General features: G+C 53.0%; 1 protein-coding gene and 1 long non-coding RNA gene across 2 annotated transcripts in view; one reads left to right on the top strand and one right to left on the bottom strand.

Moving 5' to 3' along the window:
* XXYLT1 (xyloside xylosyltransferase 1) overlaps nt 1-25162 on the top strand; it is a 167091-nt gene that overhangs the window by 141362 nt on the left and 567 nt on the right. The window contains exon 4 of the mRNA XM_045851728.1: nt 24162-24558. Within this exon, the coding sequence (XP_045707684.1) occupies nt 24162-24558 (397 nt within the window). The remainder of the gene's footprint in view (nt 1-24161; nt 24559-25162) is intronic.
* On the bottom strand, nt 8426-13830 carry LOC123827254. The gene is made up of 3 exons (XR_006787203.1): nt 13639-13830; nt 11208-11324; nt 8426-10439 (listed from the first exon to the last, which is right to left on the bottom strand). It is a non-coding gene; the product is annotated as an uncharacterized LOC123827254 (long non-coding RNA).

Here is a 25162-nt window from a genome sequence, read left to right as displayed (position 1 = left end):
TTGAACTTGGGGAGGCATTGAGGTTCTCCAAGTCACAGGTACTGAATCTTCCTGAAGAGTCAGCTTGATTCAAAGATTTAGTAGGTGGGAAATTGATATGTTAACACATGGGTATACTATAGAGTAGAATATTAAAATTTCATAAGTCTTTTAGATGGGACACAATTTTACATGTGGGGCACCGGCTGTGTCCCAGGTCCCTGCCATGCTGACCTCTGCCTTTTCCCTGGTTGTTTTACAGACCAGAAGTCCTGGTCTGTATTTTGTGATGTTATTACTTTATCATTCTTTATCATTATCTAGTATTATTTTATCGTGAACCAGAGATATGAGACAAAAGTGAATGGTTATACCTATGAGTACAAGAAAAGCAATATAAAGTAGCTCGTGGTTCTCAAATGTCATTGCAGCCACATCACAAACACCGAGGGAACCTCTCAAAACACAGGCTCTGAGGCCATCTCCCAGGGGTACTCTGATGCGGTTGATGGGGCGGGGGCTCCAAATCTGCATTGTAGACATGCGCTCTTGGCGATTACGGCCTGTTGCTAGATCTGGGGACCAAAGAGTAAGTTTATTTTCACAAGTCTGCAAACTGGTATTCCACAGACCAGGTGAAAGAGTGGGGGTGTTTGGGTTTTTTTTTTTTGGTAACATTTTTTTAATGTTTATTAGTTGCCAGCATTTAAAATCAGGGTGTTTCATAGCTTTCCTTTAAAACTCAGAGGTCTGGATTGTTCTGAGGGCCTTCTCTCCACGGCCCACCGTGCAGTGGCAGCCCGTTTTGGAAGCCCCTACTCTCTAGGGCTCCATGACTTGGGCGGCCCTGTATTGCCCAAGCATTACCCATTCACATCACTGCCCGTCCCTCTGGGCACTGGATGTTGTGGTCGCTGCTCAGTGAACACGTGGTCATGCACATGTTCCTCAGTCATGACTTGGACAGCTGAGTCACAGTGTCCTTTCCCATCGAGCAGTAGCCGGAGCTGACTGCTGCCCCACTCCCCCTCTCCTGCTCTCAAGGGAACCGCTGGCCTCAGCTCCCACCTGGGATGGGAGTCCCTTTAGAAAGAAGGACTTCACCTGAGGGGTTTTTGGCACTCAGAACCATTGTCCCTGCTTAGTGCTTCTCCTCGTCTTTCATTTGCTTCCCCATGCTGATGTTTCTGGGGCCTCAGTTTTCTCTCCTGAACCCGCCTTCCCACAAAACATGCACACATGCACAGATCCTTCACGGCCACCTACTGTGGAGGGCGGCCCAGAGCATCCCTGCTGACCAGTCCGTGTCCAGGGCATGTGCTCCTCCCCTTTCTTTTCACCATTGGTCCCATTACAAACTCTAGGTCCCTCTGTGTTTAATATATGAAAAGGAGCCCAGGCACCATGAGGAGATAGTTTTTAAGGTTTTTGTTGTTGTTGTTGTTGTTGTTGTTGTTGTTGTTGTTGGATTTTTTTTTTTTTTACTATTTACTGTGAAATAGCTGGCATACATCACTATGAAAGTTTAAGGTGTGCAGCATAAAGGTTTGATTGACATGTATTGTGAACTGATTACCATAATAGGTTTAGTTAACATCCGTCATCTCACAGAGATACAAAAAAGAGAAAAGAGTAACATCTCTCCTTGCCATGCGAAGGAGATAATTCTAGGGAAGTGAGCTCAGAATCCCAAGTAAGACTGGAAGCGATGGCCTGTGGAGCCTCGTCTGTCGGTGCCTTTGCTGGGGGTGCCGTGCTGCCCGTGAGCACGTGGTTGGCTGCCGCGGGCTCTGTTCCTGCTCCCTGTGCAATAGTGCAGGGGCGCCCTTCTGTGCTGCCCTTCTGTGCTGGCAGGTCACAGGACGCTGCACGGGTGGGACACTTGACAGGATCTCATTGTTTCTCTATTTTTTCTTTGACTCAAGTCCTGAGTTATATTTCTCATGCCTGCATTCTCGCCTTTAAGGGACTCTAGCTGGAGGTCTTGAAGAATATGCTGCTTCTCTCATTTGTCTGAGACTAGGTAAAGGCACACAGATGTGAATGTCAATTTTAAAAGCCTGTAAAAGGCAAAGAACATTTTCCTTGTTAAATTTAACCTCTCTCTTCCCCTCCCCGTATTGATTCTCCCTGGACTGAGCGTGTGTGACTTAGGCCAGCGATTTTCAACCTTTCATGTTGTGGCACACATAAACTAATTACTAGAACTCTGCGGCACCCCCAAAATATATTTTCTGCCGATTGACAAAAGAAGTAGGTGTAATTTTGATTCATTTATTACTGGATGGCTGTTGTTGTGTTGGCTGCTGTCACTTTTTTATTTGACAGTGAAAGGGAAAAGAGGTCAGTGCCCTGACTGAATTGAATAGTCAGGAATGGCAAGTTTAAAAATTCTCATGGCACACTGGTTGAAAATGCCCGACTTAGGCCCACACCTGCCAGCACCCCCAGGAATGGTGAAGACAAACGAACACAGGCTGCTGAGGTGGCTGCGATTCCGCACTCCCCTTTTCTCACGACTAACCCTCCAGATGGCGGTTGTTGACACCCGGCCGCGGGGCCTGAACCCCAGGCTCTCGTCCTGAGCAGACTGTCCTCTCTGCCTAGGACCCCCAGCGCCCCTTCTGCCTACTGCCCACAGCACTGCCGGCCACCGGCATGGGCCCCACTCTCCCCATCAGGTCCAGCTTTTCAGTCCTCAGAGATATGAAAAACAGGCAGGATCAGAAAACATTCATTCCAGCCTCACTCTTAGGAAACTGTGCAGTCAGGCTTGCTGACACCCCCAGTTCTAGATATATCATCTCAACGAAGGACTGGGTCTTCTCATTTTCATTCAGAAAGCATGTTAATTAGGAATATATATTTAACTACCAAATCTAACCTAAATCCAATGAAATGTATAGAGTACAAAAGGAGTGTCCCAGGAGCTAATTAATGTTCAAAAATGCTAACTTAAAGCAGATACAAGTTGTATACACTTTAAAAAATTAATAAGAGGGAAGACAGTGGTTTTGCGAAAGCTAGTGTTTGGCCAGTGTTGTGACCAGTCTCGCCATGGCGATGCCTGCAGGTTTACGTGCTGACCTGCCAGGGGACTCGGTTTCACCAGTGTGACTTGAGTGGCTTTGGTGAAGGCGGCAGTGGGCGTACAGTGTTTTTCCTCTGCTGTGAATGAATTAAGTAGCTTATGTTCAGTATGATGGTTCATGTCTAGGCTCCAAAAGGGCAGCACAGCCCTGGCAAGTGGCCCGGCGTGCTCTGGAGATAATGTGGTAGCTATTGGTTGCAACCTCATTGTCATATGCTGTGAGGGGCTCCGTGGCTGCCTCGCCGAGGCTGGGTGGGGGCTGAGTTCCTCCTTCTGCCAGGTACTGGGCTAGGCAGCCGACATTCAGATATAAAAAGACTCGGTCCTTGGGCTCCAGGGACTCACAGCTTACTAGGACAGAGAGGCACACGGGATGATCGTAAACATCACAGTCAAGAAGTGTCCAGGGACGAGAGGAGGGAGGAAGGAGCTTCACCGAGGAAGTGGCCTCTGAACCGAGTTTTAATAAAGAAAAGTCTCTGGTGGACAGGAAGGGAGAGGACACTGCAGCCAGCCAAGAGGGGCAGCAGCACATGCAGGTGGCACGTGCAGGGACTTAGCTACTTTGATCTGGATGGAGCACAGGGCGAGGCACTGGGAGCAGGGGCAGGGCCAGGTCATGGGGCGGGGGGCGGTCTCGTGTGCTGTGCTGAGGAGTTAGAGTTAACCCTGTAGGCAGTGAGGAGCATGGCGTCACCCTAATGTCAGGGCAGCAAACTCTGGATATTTGCCTTCAGGGACAGGTTTTGTACCTTGACCCTGTCCTAGCTAAATCGCTGTCTGGTTATCTTGGCAGTCAAAATGCCCCCCTGTAATCCACTTCTGTTTCATATAGGCCATGCTTTCTGAGACAAGACCCCATGCTAGTTGCAGGCAGGAGATTCAGAGATGAATAGGAAACCAGCCCTGTTCATCTGTCCGTCATAGGTCCATAAGCTGATGGGTAAGGGGAGGGCCAGGCATGGCTGGACCACTCCTTGCAAGGAGTGATAACCTAGGACCAAGGGCAGTAGGGAGATTAATTTCCGATGCAAGATCCTGGAAGGCTTCATGTAGGAGTTGGAATTTCCACATCCTTCCAGACTTTTCTTTTGGTACCTTATTTAGTCTCCCATTCCCTCCTTTTTTTCTTTTTCTTTTCTTTTCTTTTCTTTTTTTTTTTTTTTTTTTTTGGTAGAACAAGTGCTCCCTCCTTTTCTTTTTCATGTTTCATCTTTTTCTTTATTTTTTTAAAGGTTTGCTTTGCTCTGTTTGGGAATGGCTCTTCTCTCCATTCTTTCTTCTCCTTCTTCCTGTTCTTCATGGTGCATGTCTTCCTTTTGTTTTTGTTTTTTGTTTTTAACTATAGACTAGCAGACTTTTTTCTTCCCACTCCCATTTACGCCCAGTAAGAAACAGATCCCAAATATTACCAAGCTACGCTTAGACAACAGAAATGTTTCTTAAGAACCTCTACACTGAACAAGATTTTAGATACGGTTGTTGCATTTTAATTCCTCATCAGATGGTTATGGCTTTGCTACCTTGTGCAAGAAAGGGGCCTGTGAACCAGCTGGTTGTAAGATTTCTCTTTCAGCAGCTTGACCTGACCGCAGCAGTCTGACAGTGCAGGCCCCCAGTGGCAGTGCTGGGTCTGTGAGCGCGTCAGTGGTGTGTGCTAAATGTGTCTGTCTGTGGTCGTGGGCCCTGGCTGGTGATGGACGCAGCCGGCCAGCTGTTATCCCATCTGTGAGGCCATGCACCTTCACTGAGGTCTGCTTTGTACGTGTGGAGCCAAACAGGTTTATTTCCTTCTCTCTCGGAGTTTTATTATGTTAATCATTCGGGAAGAGAGAAGGAGAGGAGAAAACAGTCCTCCCACAGAAAGTGATTGTTGTTTGAGAAGCTGACCTCTGTCCCACATGTCCTCAGCTCCCATGGGAACATTCCATGTTAATTATACAGTATGCTGCTGCCATCCACAGCTCTGGAAAGCAGATAAATCCCTCTGGCATCCACAGCCTTGGAAAACAGATAAATTGTGATTGCAGAGCAGCCTGTGCTTGAAGCAGCGAGTGAAAAGGAAAGGCCGCAGCCCTGTGGGGACTGGAGACCTCAGGGTGGCTTGGAGACCGCAGAGAGGCCCAGGGAGGGATCCCGTGAGCAGGTGGCTGGGAACGCAGGCGGCGAGCCAGGCTTTCAGCCTGTTGATTCTATCTGGACACACAAGGGATCTGGTTCTCGGGCCCAAAAGGTTGAAGTGGCTCACCTCGGCCCCTGAGCTATGCGGCAGGGTGGTACACAGGGTCTCTGGAGACGTTGCCAGTGTCTGCACCCAGTGGCTGTTTCTCCTCCTTCATTTTCTATTATGATGGAATATATGTAACATAAAATGTGTCATTTTGGCTGTTTTTAAGTGTACAGTCACTGACACGAGTTCCATTCACAATGTCGTGCAACCATCACCACTGTTTCCAAGCATTGCATCACCCAAACAGAAACTCCGTACCTGTTAGCAGTAGCTCCCACCCACCCCTCTCCTCAGTTCCTGGCCCTCTCTCATCAACTTTCTGTCTCTGTGCTCATTCTAGATAGTTCATATGAGTGGATACACAGTGTCTGTCTCGTCTGACACTCTTTGCTGTGGCTCAGCCCTGGAGCACACTGTTTCTCCCTAACCCCCCACGCCCGCCCCACTGGGACTCTTGGTTCTTCCTCCCTGCTCGTCACTGGAGTTGTACTCCCCAGGGGCCTTTCTTGATTTCCTTCAATTACCCTAGTCTTTCTCTGGCTGGAACAGTTGGTTTGAAGTGTTCTTTCTGCCCAACCCGACTGCTCTGTATGAGGGAATCTGTGCCAGGGTTTCCCTCCACCCACGCTCCCCTGCTGGGCCAGGACGGGCTGCAGGGAGCGGCAGGGCAGCGTGGCAGAGTAGGTGCTCAGGGGTGCTCGTCCCAGTGCGGTGTTCACAGGGCGCTCACTGTGCACTGAGGGGCAGCGGGACCGTGTTGTAACAGGAGGCTCCGCCCCCAGGCTGCCTGTGTTCAAACCCAAGCTTCACCACCTACCAGCCGAGTGGCTTTGGCTAAATTTCTTAACCTCTGTGAGCCTCAGGTTCCTCATCTATAAAGTGGAGACATTGTCAGGCCTGCCTCACAAGCGTGTGAAGAGTGATTGAGTCCATGCGTGTAAAGCGCTCACAGCAGTGCGTACCTGTGCTGGCGCCTGCTGCTTTCTAAGTGGCTGCCGTCATCCCTGTCGTTGTAAGCTGCCTCACAGAGTGGGGGGATGACATGGGGTTGCTCATGTAAACTGTTTCAACACCAGCTGACATGGAAAAAGCACTTAATAAATGTCAGCTCTGTGTGCGTGTGTGTGTGTAGTATTTTCCCATGGAAACCAGCTCAGCACTGAGAACAGTTCCACAGGCTGTCTCCAGCTTGAAGCCATGCTGTTCTAAGATAGGGGACTGGACTGCCCCAGGGGCAGAGAGGCCTACCTGCATTTCTTGTGCTTTTGAAGATGAAGACAGAGAAATAGGAAACCCCATAAGGTAGGTGCCCAGGGAAGGTCTTCCTAGGGGTCTAGGTGAGGTAAAGATGGGTGCAGCCTGCACTGGGAGGTGTCGTCCGAGTTAACGGCACAGTCTTAGCATGCTCGAATTATTTTCTTTTTAAATATGGAAACAAATCATGTGAGCTTGAATTCTTTCTAACCTCAGGCAGAACAGATCTTCACATTCTGTTTCAGATTGGAAGACTGAGGGGGCTTCACTGTTTATGTGGATGCCTACAGTTTCACTCAAGATTCTCATTTTTGTAAACCCACAGAAGAAAAGTCATCCTTGATGAAAACCAAGCTTTACAAAACTTGCCTCTGTGCCCTGGTTTTAATTGCCAGTTAAAATAAACCTCACCCTGGCCAGTGTGGCTTAGTTGGTTGGAGCATCGTCCCATAAACTGAAAGGTCATGGGTTCAATTCCCTGTCACAGCACATACCTAGGTTACAGGTTCCATCCCCCATCGGGGCATGTATGGGAGGTAACCAACTGATCTACCTCTCTCCCTCCCCTTTCTTCTCTCTCTTTCTCTGCCCCCTCTCTAAAAATCAATAAACATGACCCTGGGTGAGGACTAAAAAAAAGAAAGAAAGAAAGAAACCTCAACCTTACTTGTTAAGTAGAGTTTGGAATGTTACCAGAGCGAGGAGAAGGGCTGGGACTGGAGAAGCAATGCCTTCCTTGCAAATTTGTACTCTTTCTGAAGAAAGGAGGATGCAGAACTGGCTGGGAAGTTGGACTTGTTACTGAAGGCAGAGGACATGCATGTGTGCATACGAGTGTGTGCATGTGCGTATGTTGGGGGAGTGCCCTGTGGGAACAGAGCATGGTTCCTGGGGATCACAGTGTTTGTTTGTCCCACTTGAGCCCCTGAGTTCTGGGTCTGCATCACCATCACTTACAGCGCCCCTTCTCTGGCTCCATGTCCCTCCATGCTGCATGTGGACTGGGACCATGCCAGAGGGATCCCCCAGTCTCCCCTAGGTGGTCCCAGTCTCAGCAGGTGCCCCCTACAAGTATGGTGAAAGAGCATAACTTTCTGATTAAGGGAAAGGGGGTTTGCTTTAGTATGTGTATGCGGGGCGAGGAGGGTGAGAGTGCAGACTGGCTGTCAATAAACGCCTGCTGAAGATGGATTGGCCATCAGTCTAACTCTCCTCTGGCCTTTGCTTTAGATTCTAGAAACAACATTGCTATATATCATGTATTGAGCTGGGTCTCCTGAGCCCCTATCCTCTCTCTCGGAATGAGAAAGACCCTCTCTGTAGCTGCTTGAGTACCTACAGGCTAAGGAAGGGGCAGAGAAGGGAAGGTGTGGATAAGTGGTCTTTTCCAGACTGGTTACTGTAGCTCCTAAAAGCACCTTGCTTTCTTCTGTTGAGCTGCTGACCTTCAGTGAGAATCAGACTTGCCAAGTGGGAACATCCAGCTCCCTTCAGCAAAGGTGCCTCAACCAATGATCAGGGGCAGCAGAGCTTGGGGCCTCAGCCAGGGGTCTCCAGGCTGGCTGCTACCTGCAGGCCCTTGCTCTGTTGTGCCTCCTTCCACGTGTTGGCAGGTGTCCTTGCTCATACACAAGTACCCAAGTACCAAAGTGACTTGAGGAATTGCCTGTCAGCATGACCTGAATGACCCCTTCCCCCAGCAACATGTGCACAAGCACTCAGAGCTAGAGGGAGACCCTTGGTCTAAAAGGCAGGCCTTCAGGTGGCCCTCCCTGCCCCTGACCGACCGTATGGGGCACAGGTTATATGCTAGACCCTGGACCGCACAGCAGAAAGAAGGAAGGAAAACTCATCATCCATCACCTGCCATGCACCACGGGGTTCTGTGTTATTTTATTCTCTGGCAGTACCTCTCTTCTGAGGTATCACGTTCCCTGCTATTACAGGGAGAAAATCAAAGCAAAAGGGAGAGAAATTGCATCTGTGAGTGCCACTGCTTCAGGGACTGTCCTGCATCACCTCCCCTCACGTCATCCTCACGGCAGTCTTCTGAGGTGTGATGGTTGGTTCCGGAGGAGCTGGCACCAGGATACAGTTCGACTGACTCAGAGTCCTCCCTCTTCCTCTATCCCCCTGGTACCTAAAGTGTGACCTTAGGCCACAGCATCGCATCACCTGAGGGCTTGTCGGAAATGTGGAATCCTGCCCCTCACAACTGTGGGGTGCACGTGAAGTTGGAGAGCACTGCTGTTCACCACTCAGCTGTTAAGTGAGCGAGACTGCGAGGGGAAGTGGAGGAAGAGCAGGGTTAGCTGAGGAAGCCTTCCCAGAGGCGGACTGAGCAGAGCCGCACGGGAGCATCACGTCTGTGCAGAGAGGGCCCCTGACGGTGCAGCCGCATGGTACCTGCCCGTGAGGAAGAGCAGACGACATGGAGACAGCGTGACTAGCACTTGTACGGTCCCCGCACATCCAGAGACACGGCTGCCTGGACGGGTGGTTAGCTCAGAGCTCGCTCAGCGAGACGTTTGTGCAAATACATCTGGGATGCCCTTCCGAGGAGCAGGACGGGTCTGAAGCTTGAAGGGCTTAGCTTGCTAAAAGTTTCCCAAGATCCTGCAGGGTGTCTGGCTCTGAACCGTGTGTGGGGGATGAGTCAGCCAGTCACATTCTGTGGCAGCAACCCAGTGCATTTGTGTCTGGACAGAACGAGCCACAAGGAGGCCTGGTGGGGCCACTCTTGGTCTATGTGCATGTGGGCAGGTGTCTGTAGCTCCTGGGCAAGGAGCCAGGTGACTCTGAGGAGGTGGAGGCCCTGATAGGGGGGAGGCGGGGAGTGTAGAGGATGCTGGTCAGCCAGGGGCGTGGATGCGGGTTTAAGCACAGTGCTGGTTTCCCCGCTCCGCTGGGAGGATTTGTTTTTATCCTTTGCCTCCTTCCCAAGGTGTGTCCACAGCCGAGATTTTTTCTTACTCTTCCTCAGGCCAAGACTTAGAAATTGTGGCCTCCCCAGCAAGACAACCCTTGGGCTGTGCATGGGGCAGAGAGCAGAGCAGCTCGGAACCCCACGCCCTGGGAGGCCCCAGGATTTGTGGGACGAGGGCCTCCATGAGCGTGGGTGGGTGAAGATGGAGCCTCCTTACTTGGGTGTTGTCCCGGTCACGGTCCTTCTTCTCAGGCAGCAGTCCAGCAGCTGAGCTGCCACGGGAGAGAGGCTGAGAGAGGGCGGCCAGGAGCCCCCGAGGAGGAGGGGTCGGCCGCCCCTGAACAGCCCGCAGTTCCAGGAGGAGGATGGCTCCAGCACTGGTGCCAGCACAACCGCTGTTGTTGCAGAGGGCTCCAATTCTTTCCCTCAGGTAGTGCCTCGGACCAGCAGCTAATTTTAATGCCAACTTTGACCTGTTTTTTTTTTTAATTCCACTCTTCGCGTTCACTCAAACCCCAGTTGGTCATTCTGGGTAAGCCCAGGCCCCAGAGCTCCACCCCGCAGAGAGCGGGAAGACAGGCCCTGTGTGCAGTGGGTGGGATTTTCTCTCCTTCAGTGCTCTGCCAGCTCCGCAGCCTCAGGGACACCTATGTGGACACCTGAATAGAGTGCTAGGTGAGGAGAGGGGAGAGGGGAGTTCTGATTGTTTTCTGCCTTTGTACGGAGCCCCCGAGGCACAGCAGAGATTCTGAATGGTCTGGAAGGTATGGAGAATAGATGTGAGCAGAGCAGATCCGAGGAGGGACTCGGGGATGCGTTTCCTGATGGAAGGGGACCACCAGCATGACACGGCGGGGAGGCAGAGGAAGAGCTCTGGGGCACCTCACCAGAAGTGAGGGCAGGGTGGCCGCCAATTCGAAGGGGCAGGGGAGAGACAGGTTTGCTCCGTTCCGAGTTGGCTGAAAAGAAGGTGGCATCCGAATGGGCCACACAGGCCAGCCTCTCACCATTGTCCCCTTTCCCATCTTCCCAGCCCGGTCCTGTGTTTGGAGAAAGGACCACAGAGCCACAGCATATCTGAGCTGGGAAGGCCTCCTTGTTGCACAGGTGGGAGAATGAGGCCCTGACGAGTGAGTGGCCTGGCCAGTGTCCCTGCATAAGTCGGGATCACGATTAAAGTAGCTGTTGCCCTGTATGCCGTTTCCAGAGCACTCAAGATAGAAACCCTAGCTTGGAGCTCCTTACCCTCCTCGTCCCCCGCATCCGTCAGTCCTCAGGCCCAGTCCCCTGCCGGCTGAGTGTCTCCCGGGGCTGCACTTCCCCCCCACCCTCAGCACCACCCTGCTCCCCTGGTCACTGCAGCAGCCTCCCGCCTGTCTTGTTCTCCCAGCCCCGCTTCCTCCAAGCCACGCCACCCTAGCCAGTGACCTTCCTCACACAGGAGCCACCTTGCTCTAATGCCTTTGTCACGCTTAGCCTCAAGGCCAGCCTCCCTGCCCTTCCTCACAGGACCCTTCCCAGTCTGCCCCTGCCCACTGCCCATCTCGTCTTCAGCAATGCTGGGCTCTCTCATTGCCACCTCCACTCTTCACCTGCCTAACTCTTCATGTCTGGACTTAAGTACCACTTTCTCCGGGAAGCCTTCCTGGAAGCCCCCAAGACTGGGTGAGGAGCCTCTTTTGGGGTCTCAAAGCTCCCTGCTGTTGTGCCATCCCAGCCCCTCTCACCTGGAGTCCTGACTGCTTGTTGTGTGGTCCGCACACGCCCCACCCGCTTCCCGACACTGAGCTCCGAGAGGGCAGGAATCATAGTTGTCTTTCTTCCTTAGTGTTGTCTCCCAGGGCCTAGATAGAATGGTATCTAGCGTGGTAGGTTTTCACTAACTATTTCTTGAATTAATAATTGTGCCAGGCTCTCCCCTGGCACTTGGCGTAGAGTATCTTATGTAAGCCTTATGAGAGCCGTAATAAAACATCTCATTCTTTCGGTTTTACAGATGAGCACAACTCAGAGTTAGGTCACTAGCTGTAGTCCCCACCTCTAGAAGGGGCAACCCGGAGGGAGCCCAGGCCTGACTCCTCAGCCTCTCTCTTACCCACTGTGCTTGTCCGTTGGATTGCACAGACTCTCCCCTGCAGGTGTGTAGTCTCTGCTGAGACCCCCTGCCTGCCAGAAGCCCAAGAAGGAGCCTCAGTCCCAGGACTGAAGCCCAGACGAGCAGCTGAGATTCCAGGCCACCATTGAGGAGTTGCTTATTCTCTGCACCAGACTCTGCTAAAGCCCTGGTAATGTCGCCGCTTGGTCCAGCCCAGCATGACTGTGATCCAAGCTGGCCTGTCAGGAGACAGTTTGCTTGTGGATTTTTTCCCCTTCTTAACAAAAGAGAAAAAGTGAAGACAGCACAATGGCTTGGCTAGCTGTGAGGCTTCAGGGCGTGCAGTGCAGCCAGCTGTGTGGGGATGCCAGGCAGCTGGGCAAGCTGCACGTTCAGGTGGGCTGGAGGCCAGGCACATCTTGCTCGGGTGTGTTCCATTCATGTACATGACATCTAATACAGCTGCCCCTGTGCGTTGGCCCTGGGCAGCCCTGGAGTAAGGAGAGGCTTAAGAAGTCAAGAAGGGTTTTTCTGCTCCTTGGTGCAGCACAGAGTTGTAGGAGGCCTGTGTGCAGCAAAGGAAATGCAGGTGAGGGAGGCTACTGCCTCAGGGCTAGCCCAGGGTGGGGGAGGTTACAGGCACAGCTGTCCAGGTGTCCCTTTCCTGTGTTGTGCTTAGTGCTCCCAGCGCTGCGTCATCACCGCAGCCCAAGGATGAGACTCTCAGAGGCCTGGGAGCACGAACCAGCCCCCGCCAGAACGGTCACGGTGAGCCCGAGGGTCACAGCGGTCTCGCTGCATCCAACCTGGGCTCTGCCAGGTTGTCCCCACACATGGATTGCGGCTCACGAAAATGCTCATCACAAATTGTGGGGCTTTGTGGGTACATGGAAATGGGTTTTTGAAACAAAAGTAAGTAACTGGAAAAAAAATCCATTTCGTACTCACATTGGTACTAATTTAAAGAGACATTAATTATTGGAGTTTGGTGATCACCCGGGCATAGAAAAATAGGCTCTCAGAACAAGAAAGGATTCTAGGGCTGATTAATCCATTTAACAGGTAGAGAAACGGAGGCCCTGGGGAGGGAAGTGACTTGTCCCAGATTGCACTGTTGGTGTGTGCAGAGCCAGGTGACCTGGGTTCAGGGCCCCTGCCCACCGTAGACAAAGTGGGGAGTGTGTGTGTTCACCACAGAGAATCCGTACTGCCTCTCACTGAACGCAATGTGTGTCTGCAGCTTCCGTCACCTCCTCTGTGTCGGGTGTTTTACCTGTGTTGTCTCGTGACACCCTCCCGACAACCCTGTGTCCACACAGGGAGCCTGAAGTGCAGACAGCATTAGTACCTTTTCCGGGGCAGTAAGCAGAGGACCAGGATTCGAACCCTCACTGTCTGCCCCCAGAATCTACATCCTTAACCTCATCACACAGCGGTATGTTTTTCCTGGCCGTGGGAAACTACTAGCCTACACCTGCCTCCCAGCCCCGCCGTCCCCTGCACCGCAGACTGATTGCCAATCCCTGGGGATGGAAGGTGGCAGAGCTGGGCCCTCCCTCCTGGCATGTTAAACATGCTGCTTCACAGAAGCATTTCCCCAGGGCCCCCCTCCCCGCCACCCCACACAGAAGGACTGTGACAAAGTGAGAAGGTGCAGGAAGCGTTAACATAAAATTCATATAAAATTTGCAAGTGGCAATGCTACCTATTTTATGGCCATTTTCAGGATAAAATGATACCATTGCTACTCCTATGGTTTTACATCTCTTTACAGAAATAATAGACATACTTTTTTTTCTTTGGATTACGTTCTTTGGGCAAGCAGCATCAGCATTACCTGACAGCTTGTCCGAATGCAGCCTCTGAATAAGAATCTGCACTGTAACAAGATCCCAGGTGAGCCCCTTGCACCTGGGTCTGAGAAGTGCAGCTGCCCACGACAGGCTCCCGAGAGGCAGGGCCTGTGTCTGACCCATTGCTGTCTCCCCACGGTGCCTGGCTCGGTGCCTGACACACGGAAGATCCTCAGTGTTTGTGTCAGTGTGGCGATTGCTCTGTCTTACCTTTGACTGAGCCCCATGCCGCAAACATGCAGGGCAGTGAGCAGGGCAGACGATGGTAAGGGCAGCTCAGATGGAGCTCGAGGGCTCGCAGTGCTTGTTCCGGGCTTGCGAAGTGGCGCTTTTTGCTGCAGCTCGGTTGCCTTTGTGCCCAGTCAGCCGCGCCCAGATAGGCTCCCCAAGGTGCCTCTCCGGGTTGGGACACCCCCTCCTGTGAGGGTGAAGGGCACGGGGCTGGATGGGTTGAGCTTCATTCCTGACACAAGGTTAAATTCCACACATTCCCTTCCCTAGTACCCTTACTGCACACGCCCGTGTTCTGCTCGCTGTCCCGGAAAGCACTGGCATGTGTCCTGGGCACTTCCCTCTGGTGTGTGCCCCTGTACCAGGGGGCTGTTGGGGGCAGTGAGCCAACTCTGAAGGTGACTCCCTCTGGCTTTGTCTTCAACCTGAAGAAGGTCCCTCTCTCAGCCTCATTTCTGGGGAAGGGCAGGACTGTGGAGCGGAGCTGAGGCCTGGCCACCTAGGCCAGGCCAGGCCAGTGGCATGTGGGTCCCCACCAGCCCAGCCTGCTGCCTCAAGGCCCTGTGGTCTCTTGGTTGGGTCCCAGGGCTGCCCCCAGGTTTGAGCTGCTCCCTAGAGGTGCTGTACAGGCCCTTGTACTTGGAAGCCAAGGGGTCTTCCAGGGCTGGCACTAGGAAGGACATGGTCCAGAGGGCTATGGCCACCGCTGGATCAGGTCACCATCTGGCCCCTTCATCGCCAACCTTTGTCACTGGCATCTCACCACAGATGTGCATTTCTGGGCTGGGAGACCAACTTTTCTGCCATGCCTTCTCTGTCCTCACCATGAGTGACACCGGGTTCCCTCCAGTGAAGACCCAGTGGCTCAACTCACAGGGCCCAGGACACATTCTTCCCCGACTGCCTTTCAGAGCTATTGCCCCACCACCTTCATTCAGCAGTCCCCGCTTCTACACTTCTGCCATCTGATCGACAGTCTCTTATTCCTCCCTCCCTCCTTCCCTCCCTCCCTCCCTCCCTCCCTCCCTTTTTTCCTTCTTCCATTTGAAACTTAGCTGTTCTCAAGGGTCCGCTGTGAATCAAATGTCCACGCTGGGCCCCGAAGACACGGAGATGAATAAGACACATTGCAGTTATCAGTCCCAGGGTTTTCCGACTCCACTCACGTCCTCAATACTGGAGCAAATCCTTTTACTCATCTTGTATTGATTCCTTATTACATTTCCCTGGGGCCCTTCTGTACTATTTTTCTTTCTCAACCTTATTTGTACCCCAGTCCCTCTCTCTCCGTAGATGGCTTTGCGTCTACCTCCCCCAGGTGTAGAGTTCACCCAAACCAAGCTTTCCCAATGTTTCCAGCTCCCACCTAGAACCTCCTGTCCGTCCTCCAGTCTTAGGTGAGTCCCGGGACTCCCCTCTTCGTGGCGGGCTCTTCTGCTGGCTCCTGTTTGGCATCTCACCGCCACACTCCCCTCACTGTTAACGTGGCAATGATACCGTATTCTGCCGTGTATAATGCGCACCCACGTTTTTGGCACAGACTTTCAGGGGAAAAAGTATTTTGTTTGAATTTTTAATTTAATTCTTTATTTATTTATATTTAGAAACAAAACTTTATATTCCAGGGTGTTATTTTGCATAGGAATATCATTATTGCTTTCTAGAGCTATACTTTTAATGCGTAAGTATAAATAAAAAGAATTAAAAACATTTATGTAGATACTGGCCACTCAGGTTGTCAGTGTGGGGACAGGTAGCTGGGCTACTCCTAGGTCCTCCATCTTTCCTGGCTCCTCTTCTAACAACCCTAAATGTCGGAGCTCTCCAGAATTCCGTTGTACCCGCTCTGACCTGTATCCAGCGACCTGCTGGGCTTTTCCAATTGCTGCTGTTCTTTTCACTGGTACCTGTTCAAGACTGGCTGGGTCATCCCTCTTTCTTCTGCCCAGCCTTGCCTTGGCCATTAGTGGCCCCCGTCCCTGTAGTAAGCACGCCCCCTGAGCTCCGTCTGTCTGGTTGAACCCTCCAATGCATCTTCCTCTCTCCTTAGTTCTTTCCCAGTCTCTCCCCATGAAGCCCTTCAGGGCTCACACCAGTTCAGGCACACAGTGCTCCAGAGCTGGTTGTGGGGTTGAGTGATGGGGAGCTCCGCAGCCCCACCCAACAGTGTGCACAACTCTGGGGCAGCAGCTATGGGAGGAAGCTTGCGTGGCCGAGATGTCCAGGCAGACTGGGCTGGAGGAGCCACAGGCTGGGTGATGCACCTGCTCCCTGCGTGTGTGAGAAGGGGACTGATGCCTTAGAGAAGGGCACCACACCCATCCTGAGGGCACAGGGCGCAGCCCTGCGTTCTAGCTGTGCCAGGCCCTAGCAGGCCTCAGGCTGATCGACAGCCCTTCCAGAGGGCAGTGGAGAAAGGGGAGACTGGGGGCATTTGGTGGGCCAGCAGCTTGGCAGGGCTACCCTGTGGCAGGTCAGAGGCCTTGCCCACAGGGGTGGTCCCCCCTCTGTGATTCCAGTGCTGTCCCAGGGTTTACAGTCTCACAGAGATGGATTTGTCGTACCTGGTGTGGCTTTGGGGACCAGACAAGCTATGTGGGTCACCTTTACTCTTCTAGACTCCCTGAAGCAGGAAGCCCTGTCAAAACAGAAACCTCCGTAAGCCGCTGGTTGAGGGCTGGTCTGGGAGGAACCACCACACCCTGAGAGGAGTCTGGGTGGGGAGGCTCTTCTGTGGCTGAGCATCCTTGGTGCCAATCAGGGCCAGTCCTCACAGCACGGCGTTGGGCAGGGCCTGTGCACGATTTTGCTCCTGGAGTTTGTGACTGCTGCTGTGGGAACCTGGAGGGGCCACATAGACCTCTAGCTGGACCTGCAGGCCCACTGTGCCCCCTCCAACAGAGGGTGTCTCATCTCCATCCCCGTGTCATTGCTGTGCACTCCAGGGCCCTGAGAGGCCCAGTGGCTTACAGACCTGGTCCTCAGCCCAGGCCTCTGGGTTCCAGATGCAACCCCTCTTCATCTCATCGTGCCCACTATTGGTGTATCAGGTCTCACCTCCTCACTAGCCCACTCGTTTCCTGAGGGCATGTTCCACTCGCCGTTCCCACATTTCTGAATCCCTCTGCTCTTCCCTTCAGCCTGTGTGTCCGGCCACCGACACCCACTTTCTTCTGCCACCCTCCTGGACAGAGGCAGCCCAGCCTGTCACAGCTGTCTGTCTCAGCCCACTGTGGGCAGCAGGGGCCAGGGAATTTGCCCAGAGCAGTTCTGAACCTCCCAGGTGCCCTCTGAGTTCCAACAGTGGGAAACAGGTGAAGATGAGCTGTAACATTTCCCTCCGTCTCCATCATTGCAGAGTGTCACGGGATGAATTGTACCCTGCCCCCACCATCCATATGTGGAAGTCGTAACCCCTATTGCCTCAGAATGTGACCTTATTTGGAAGTAGGGTTGTAGCAGTTGTCACTAGTTAAGACGAGACCACACTGGAATAGGCTGGGCCCCTAATCCACTCCATGCCTGGTGTCTTTATAAAAGGGGGCTATTGGGACACCGACACCCAAACAGGGAGCACGCCCTGTGGAGATGAAGGCAGAGATTGGGATTTTGCTTCTGCAGGGAATGCTGAGGGTTGCCAACACAGCACCAGGAGCTTGGGGAAGGTGTACAGTGACTGTCCCTCGCAGCCCGCAGAAGCAGCCAGCCCTGCTGGCACCTTGACCTCAGACTTTCAGCTCCCAGAACTGTGAGGGAATACATTTATGCTGTTAAGGCGCCCAATTTGTGGTGCCGTGTCATGGAGCCCTAGAAAACTAATGTGGAGAGCTCAGTCTGGCAAGCAAAAATGAATAGCCCACTGGACGGGTCGTGACAGTCAGCTCTCTAGAAAGCTTGGCTCACGTGGAGGCCACCCCAGTGCGCTGTCATGACCTGTCTCCCGAGCCAAAGGCTCCCTCCCACGTGGCACAGTTTAGAAAAGCCCAGACTTTGGAAACGTATGCCCGGCTCTGAATTCTTTTCTCCCTCCCCCACTTCCCGGGACCTTCCTCAGGTCATCTCACTTCCATGAACCCCCACTGTCTCTGGCTGGGGTGGGCTGTGCAGAAATGCCAGGAGTTTACAAAGCAGGAGCTTTCATAGCCCTTGTGCTGGGAGGGAGGGAGGGAGGGAGGGAGGGGCAGGCAGGAGGTCCTGATGCTGCCCCTTCTGGATCGGAGGGGTGGGGAGGAGGGCCTCAAGGTGACCCCTGCAGTCTGCCTTTCCTGGGGTCTCTGTTGGATGTCGGAATGGCAGCCCTCCCCTGCCCTGCCAGACAGCTCGGGTCCTGCACCGAGGACCGCCTCCCGTCTGCCCCATGCCCTCTCAGCTGGTGAAGCAGAAGGCCCTGCCTCAGACCCCGTTTGCCCTCCCCTTCCTGTTCTGGGCCGGTCATGGTTTGGACACTCTGTTGCTGACCTGGAAACAGGGCTTGTGTTTGAAAGCATAACACAGGTTTCTCATGAGGTTCTGCAAACAAGGAGAGCTCACACCTGCCACCTGCTTTATTTCTCTCCTGTTACCCCCAGCGAGGCCCCTGCTGGTCATTTGAGTGCCCAGCTCCCCTTCCAGCAGGTGTGCTGAGCTTGGAGAAGGTAACCCTGCCAGATTGGAAAGCACCTCAGTGCCTCCTGAGAGGCCGTCACTGTCGGAGAGGTGTGGGACCTGCCACCGGGCCTGCTTTGGGGCAGGAGGGAGCACTTGCTTTCTCTGCACAGAGGCGTTTGTGGGAAAGCACACACCACAGACCTGTGATCTTGGGGTTGCCCTCTCCACAGTGGGGCTATGGGCAGGGTAGTTTCTGAGCCTCAGCTTTCCCTTCTGCAAGATGGGAGCATGGACTATGATTCTGTAAGTGTCTTTAGGCTGGTAAGCTATGGTTCTATGAGAGGTTCCTCGTGGTCCTGCCACTAATACCCTGTGTGACTTTGGGAATGTTTCTTACCCTCTCTGTCCAGCAGAGCTTCAGGCCTTGCAAGTAAGAGATCCTAATAAGGGTCAGTTTTTTGGTTTTTGTTTTTTATCCTCACCCAAGGACATTTTTTTTTCATTGCTTCTAGAGAGGGAAGAACACCAGTGTGAGAGAGAAGCATCAGTCAGTTGCCTCCCATACGTGTCTGGGCTGGGGAATCCAACCCACATCCTCTATATGTGCCCTGACAGGAATAGAACCTACCCCCTTTCAGTTACAGGGTGACACTCCAACCAACTGAGCCACACCAGCCGCGGCAATAAGGGTCAGTTTTGATTCTTGGAACATTCTGTAGCTTTGTGGCAGCCTGGGAACTCCAGGCAGCCCACGCCTTCTCCACTTTGACACCACAGGGCAGTGGTTCCCCAAAGCACTGAAGAGTCAGCAGAACTTCAGCCTCAGCCCCCAGCGGGACCATGACTCAGTCATTGCTCTGAAACCAGCCCCATGTCACCCAGAACTGTCCCCAGGTCACCTCACAGGCCCTGGGGTGGATGGGACGCTGGCCTGCCGCCAAGCATCGCTCTTCATTTCTAGCCTTTCCTCTCGAAGGGCTGGAAAACGGGTTCCCTTCCAAGTCAAACAAGAGCTGCCCAGGGCTGGTACGCAAGCAAGGGCAGAAGGGAAGCTCGTTTCCTGACTCCGCCTTCGCTGATTAGAGGGCGTGCAGGCATGCGCGCTTCCTCCAGGAGGAGGCCCAGCCTTGCCTGCTCGTTAGAGACTTCGCACTGAACTCAGACAGACGCTCTGGAGCGGAGCCCACGGCGAGGTGTGTGCTGCATATGAGGCTGTCTTCCTAAATCTCAGGCCTAAAACAGCCTTCTCTGCCGGAGAGCCTATAGCTTGAACTCAGCCTGAGTCAGCACAGGCTTCTAGAAGTCTGTTGGGGAAACTTGTGCAGCTGCCCAGCCTCGGTGTGTATCCCCACCCTTACTTCTTCCCTCTTAGAAGAGAGCGGAAAACTCTGAGCCTTGGGAGCTGAGGAAAGCCAACCCGGGAGAGAAAAATCACAAAGAGACAGGGAGGGTGAAGGGCCTCTGATCTGGGGCTGTGGGAGGAGAAAAGGATTATTCGCGGCAGTGAATGTTCTTTTCTGGAGAAAGTGGGCTTTAGATTCCTGGCCTGGGTCTCTGGTTGGGAGACTTGTTCGAGTGACCTTGGCAATGGTCATCAGGGGAAGACCTGAGGAAATGACTTTGCTTTCCAAAATTATTTCAAATACTCCTTCCAGCGGGTTTTCTTCATGAAAACTAGTTTGCTGGTTTTTAATAGTCTTTTTTTTATGATTATTAATTAGGACATGCTCTATGTGAAACATTTAGAAAACTTACCATTCCTAACTGGAAGAATGGGCTTGGGGGGTTTCTCGTTTGTATTTTCCCAATAAGCCCCTTAACTTCTGGGTAGACTTAGTGTTTATGAGGGACCATCACCTGCATGGGGCTTGTTTCACAGTTGAAGCTATTTCTTTTTTTTCTTTTTTTTTTAAGATTTTATTTATTTATTTTTTAGAGAGGGAAGGGAAGGAGAAAGAGAGAGAGAGAGAGAAAGAGAGAGAGAGAAACATCAATGTGTGGTTGCTGGGTGTCATGGCCTGCAACCCAGGCATGTACCCTGACTGGGAATCGAACCTGCAGCACTTTGGTTCACAGCCCGAGCTCAATCCACTGAGCTACGCCAGCCAGGGCTGAAGCTATTTCTAAAGGGGAAGAAACCTTACCCCCTCTAGTGTCAGTCTCCAGGTGGCCATGGAGGATGGGACAAATCCCTGCACAGGACCAAATCCAGATAGGCAGGGTGACACCACTAGGGTGTGAGTATAGGCAGTTAATCAGAGAAGCTTCTGGAAGCTCCAGGACTCAGAACCAGATACGGTATTCACACAAAGGCCTCCTGTAGCCTCAGCGTGTGCCAGGCCAGGGCCCTGTGAATATGCAGGGCCCGGCTCAAACAACCCCCCTTTTTATTACAAAATATTTTATTAGAAAATCATAAGTATGTAATTCTGTAACATAACAATATCACACTCAAGTGCACCGTATGACATTTTAGGTGACATGTTCAAATTAAAACTATAGATTGCTACACCCATATTATTACCCTACCGACCACACTCAGGCGTTGCTTCTGCCAGACCTGTACATGGCAGCTCCGGGCCCTGTGAGGAAGGCGAAGGTCTGGGCACTCTCCGACCTGCTCCAGGTGGCTCTGGAGTCTGACCCCTGAATTGAAGTGAATTCAAGTGCCAGCGGCAGTGGCATGATCTGATGGCCTGGTCCCCAAGTGTCCCTGGCCTCAGGATGTGCCAGCAAAATTCAGAAAAAAAGTTTGAAATCTAAATACTGCTCCTTGGAACATTAGCCCGTGGAATGTGAGGCAAAGATGAAAGAGACCTCACGATCAGAAGGCCTGGATTCGAGTTGGGACCTTGCCCCTGGCACATTGAGGACCTCTGTCCCCTCCCTATTCAAAGGCATCACGAGAGAAGGAGCCGAGGGAAAGTAGGAGGGCTCTGCCACTCTCACCTTTCCAGGGAGGTGAGAAATGAACGGGCCCCCTCGTTAGGCAGTTTCACATGGGACCAGAGCTGCTGACGGAGCTCTAAGCCCTCCGCCTCCCTGTGCCATTCTCTCTGCCTCAAGGCTGTTGAATTTCCTCCACAGGAACCAGCTGACATGGTGGCCAGAGAACCCCATCATTCTTCTAAGAGGATGCTCTGTTCTTCTGGGTTCACTTGGGGTAGTCGGAGTGCTTTGAACAAGGGCACCCTGGAAATAATCTTGTACTTAGAGAATCATTGGTTTATTTTTCAGGCTGTGTTTCTGCTTCAGCATTTCTAATTTGCCGTCCTTTCTTTGCTTCGCTGTACGAATCATAGTGTGCAGATGTCCTAGCCCTGGTTCTTTCTGGCTGTTTGCTACAAACTGCCTTTTGGTCCTGACTGAGTGGTGGTGGCAGGCACCACGTTCCCAAAGAAGCACCTGGGTTATGGTGTCTGCCTGGAAGGATGTTCTGTCCTCTGTCTCCTGGGCCTGCTGAGTCCAGTGTCAGGCCACACTTGCATAGGCGGAGCAGATCTGGGGAGCCTCTCTGCTGAAGTTGGTAAGAGTGCCTGTGGCTGCAGCACCTCTCTGCTCCCCAGCTTGCTCTACAGTAGAAACCCTTCTGAGCACCCTCTCTAGCAGAGCTCTGAGAGCCCTCTTTAGCGGGACGGGGGGGGGGTGGGGGGGGGGGGGGGGGGTGGGGGGGGGGGGGCGTGGGGGGGGGGACTGCAGGTCTTCTCTGTGCAGCTGCAACTTTGCGTCCTGACATTTTTCTGCCCCTGATTCCAGCCAGCATTGAAGGTCACGTAGCCTGAGCGGCACTGACCTTTTGTCATTCCTCGTCAAGTCACTTTTTTGTCTCTGGGACCCTGCCATTCGGGCACTGTGCGAGGTAGTGGACAAACGAGAAGCAGGCGGTGGTGGTCCTGGGAGACTGCACAGACCCCGGAGAGGCTGACTCAACCCCATACCTCCCACCACCTGGTTCTCTGGGAAGGAAGGAGAAACCTGGGGGAAGTACACGAGCATGGTGGGCTCAATGGCTTATGAGGTGTCCAGGGGTTCCCCAGGCACCGCTCTGCCTCTCCACTGCTGTCTTTGCAGCCCTGTCCTCCCCTCCTGGTGACTGTGGCCCCTTGGCAGTGGTGCACCCCTCCCCCAGCTGGAGGGTTCCAGCTCAAACAATGTACCTGTGTTGTGGTGGCCCAGGTCTGTTTGGCAGAATTTTAGTGGGTTTGCAACTGGGCACTGATATTAACCACATGGAAGAAATAGGGTAAGGTGAACAAAGAGTTGCCAAAGCGCATTGCGACCCCTCTGCGATCCCATCAGTGCAGGCCTTTGCTGCCAGAAACACTCCAGCATCTCAGTTGGCTTGGGAAGCTTATTTTTGCCAAAGTTTTTATCACTAAGCAGGCGCCAGAGGACTGCTGCAGTCATAGTCCAGTCATGGCCAAGCTCAAACAACGAGCCTGTGTGTCCCACGTGTGGGAATGTCCAAAGGGAATGCTTTCCCCTCGCCAGGATCACTGTCGGCGCCCTTTGTGATATTCAAGACCTCAAGGAAGGTCTCTCCAGCCCCAAACTCAGAAACGTGGTAGAGCAGGAAAAGGGTCTGCGTGGCCCACCTGGGCCAGGTCTCTGGTTCTCCTTTCACGGGTCTATACACTTCACCTCACAGATCCTGTCCTGTGACTGCTGGGGGGAACCATGGCTGGGGGAGGCCAGGGACTGGCACTTCCAGGCTGGCAGCAGAGCTGGTTTTGCCAGGATGCACTCCCCACCCTGAGGTTCTCTAGGGAAGGGGTGAAGCAGGTAAAAATAGGTGAGATATAGTCTGACGCAGAACACTGTCCTGCCCCTCTCCTGACCTTGCCCATGACAAAGGGCCCTCTGTCCTTGCTCCAAGTCTCTGACCCCTCCGCTGAGTGTGTCTCTGTGGATGTGGGGCCCCAGACTCTGCCCCTCCCACTGCTCGCCCTCTGCAGCACACAGGGGCCTGACGTTGCAGAGGCTGGAGAACAGAACAGCCAGTGCTCTAACATGTCACCCTGGGGAGGCTCTGAATCCGTGCCTTCGCTTCTCCGAGTGGAAGTGTTTGGGTAGAGGACCTAGAAGGCTCCCCCCAGGGTTAACATTCCATGAACTGGAGGTCTAGACTGGACTTCTAATCCACCTTGAGAGAAGTTGAAATTGAAGTGACAGTCCCTCTAAAGTGGCTGCTGATTTGTACCTGACGCATAGTTGTGAATCCTGAGCCGTTTCAAGCCTCTAACCACTGCCCAACATGATAGGAGTGCTAAGCTTGGGGTCTTAATGGATGAGGCTTGTTCTAAGGCAGAAAATTTTGTTTCAGGCTGCGTGTAGCATCCTGTGCCTTTACCAGATCACCTTCAGAATTGTTTCCCCTCCCTTCTCTCCTCTCCTCTCCTCTCCTTTTCAAGATCACAAAGACCAGAGGGTAGAAAGTTCCACTGGATTGTTACAGTGGACTCTGGAGCCAGGTGCCTGGGTTTAGTCCCTGCTTTGGCTGCTTACCGGTCCTATGTCTCTGGGCAAGTTACGGAGCCTCCCTATGCGTCAGTTTCCTCAGCTGTGAAGTGGCTGTCATCTCACAGAGCACCCATCTCATGGGGGTGTAGTGACCTAGTGCAGGGCTGGTGCATCCTGAGTCTGCACATGTGAGTAATGATGCTGAGGTCATCCTGTGGTAGGTAGCAGAGGATGTGGGAAGAACATGAGGCTTGGAGACTAGGGTCCAGATCCCAGCTCTGCCACTTGCCTGTGGTAATGGTATCGGATTCCGAATCTCAGCATGTCTCCGTTTTCATAGCTGTGGGCTAAAATTGTATCCACCTCCGGGGTGCTTGTGAGACCCAGGGGAATAGGGCTGGCAAACTGTTTGACCCCACAAACCGGGCTAAGTCTGCTCTCTTTCCCCTTCCTAGGCACACATTCTGGCAGTTCCGCCACGAGAACCCCAAGACCCGGGTTGGGGACCCACCCCCGGAGGGGCTACCTGGCTTCAACAGTGGGGTGATGCTGCTGAACCTGGAGGCCATGCGCCAGTCCCCACTGTACAGCCGCCTGCTGGAACCAGCACAGGTGCAGCAGCTGGCCGACAAGTACCACTTCCGAGGCCACCTCGGGGACCAGGACTTCTTTACCATGATCGGCATGGAGCATCCTGAGCTCTTCCACGTGCTGGACTGTACCTGGAACCGGCAGCTTTGCACCTGGTGGAGGGACCACGGCTACAGTGATGTGTTCGAGGCCTACTTCCGGTGCGAGGGCCACATCAGGATCTACCACGGGAACTGCAACACCCCTATCCCAGAAGACTAGGTACATTCTTGCCCGTGGGCCCTCAGGTCTCTGGATCTGGGGGAAGACAAGGAAGGGGCACCTCTGAGGCCCCCAGGTGGTGTCTGAACCCTTGAGAGACACTGCAGGGACCCTTTGTGATCAGGTGCTGCAGCTCTCCCACCGTGTGGGTCACTGCCCTGAGGCCACCCAGTGATGACTGGCCTGCACATTGCTGGTGCTTGGGGACTTTTCCCTCCAGGGGGACAGGCATCGTGAAAGGCGAGCTCAGAGACATTTCCCTGTGGGCTAGGAAGTAGGTGTTCAGAGAGAAGAAAGGAAAGAAAACCATGCCCTTTGACTTTAGCCCCCAAAGAACGCAAATTTTTTTAAGAACTGGCCTTTCTTGGACCAAACATAAATTTGTTTTAAGCTGATAGGCTTCCATTTAGAGAGAAAGAACAAACAGAACTTCTGCAGCTCCCAGTGAGCTCCGAACCAGTGAGCCAGGGTTTTAACAGCCGGCCCAGATGTTAAACATCCCAGCAAAGGCCGCCCTTCCACATGTGCACCCAGGAGGCCGTGCTCACCCCCATGATGCTCAGGTTGCCTGCTGCAGGCGGGAAGATCGCCGCCACTTTGCCGG

This window comes from Phyllostomus hastatus, unplaced genomic scaffold (genome assembly GCF_019186645.2).
Source record: "Phyllostomus hastatus isolate PE091 unplaced genomic scaffold, TTU_PhHast_1.1 phas_contig_86, whole genome shotgun sequence".
Lineage (NCBI taxonomy): Eukaryota > Metazoa > Chordata > Mammalia > Chiroptera > Phyllostomidae > Phyllostomus > Phyllostomus hastatus.
This window is presented reverse-complemented; position numbering and strand designations above follow the sequence as displayed.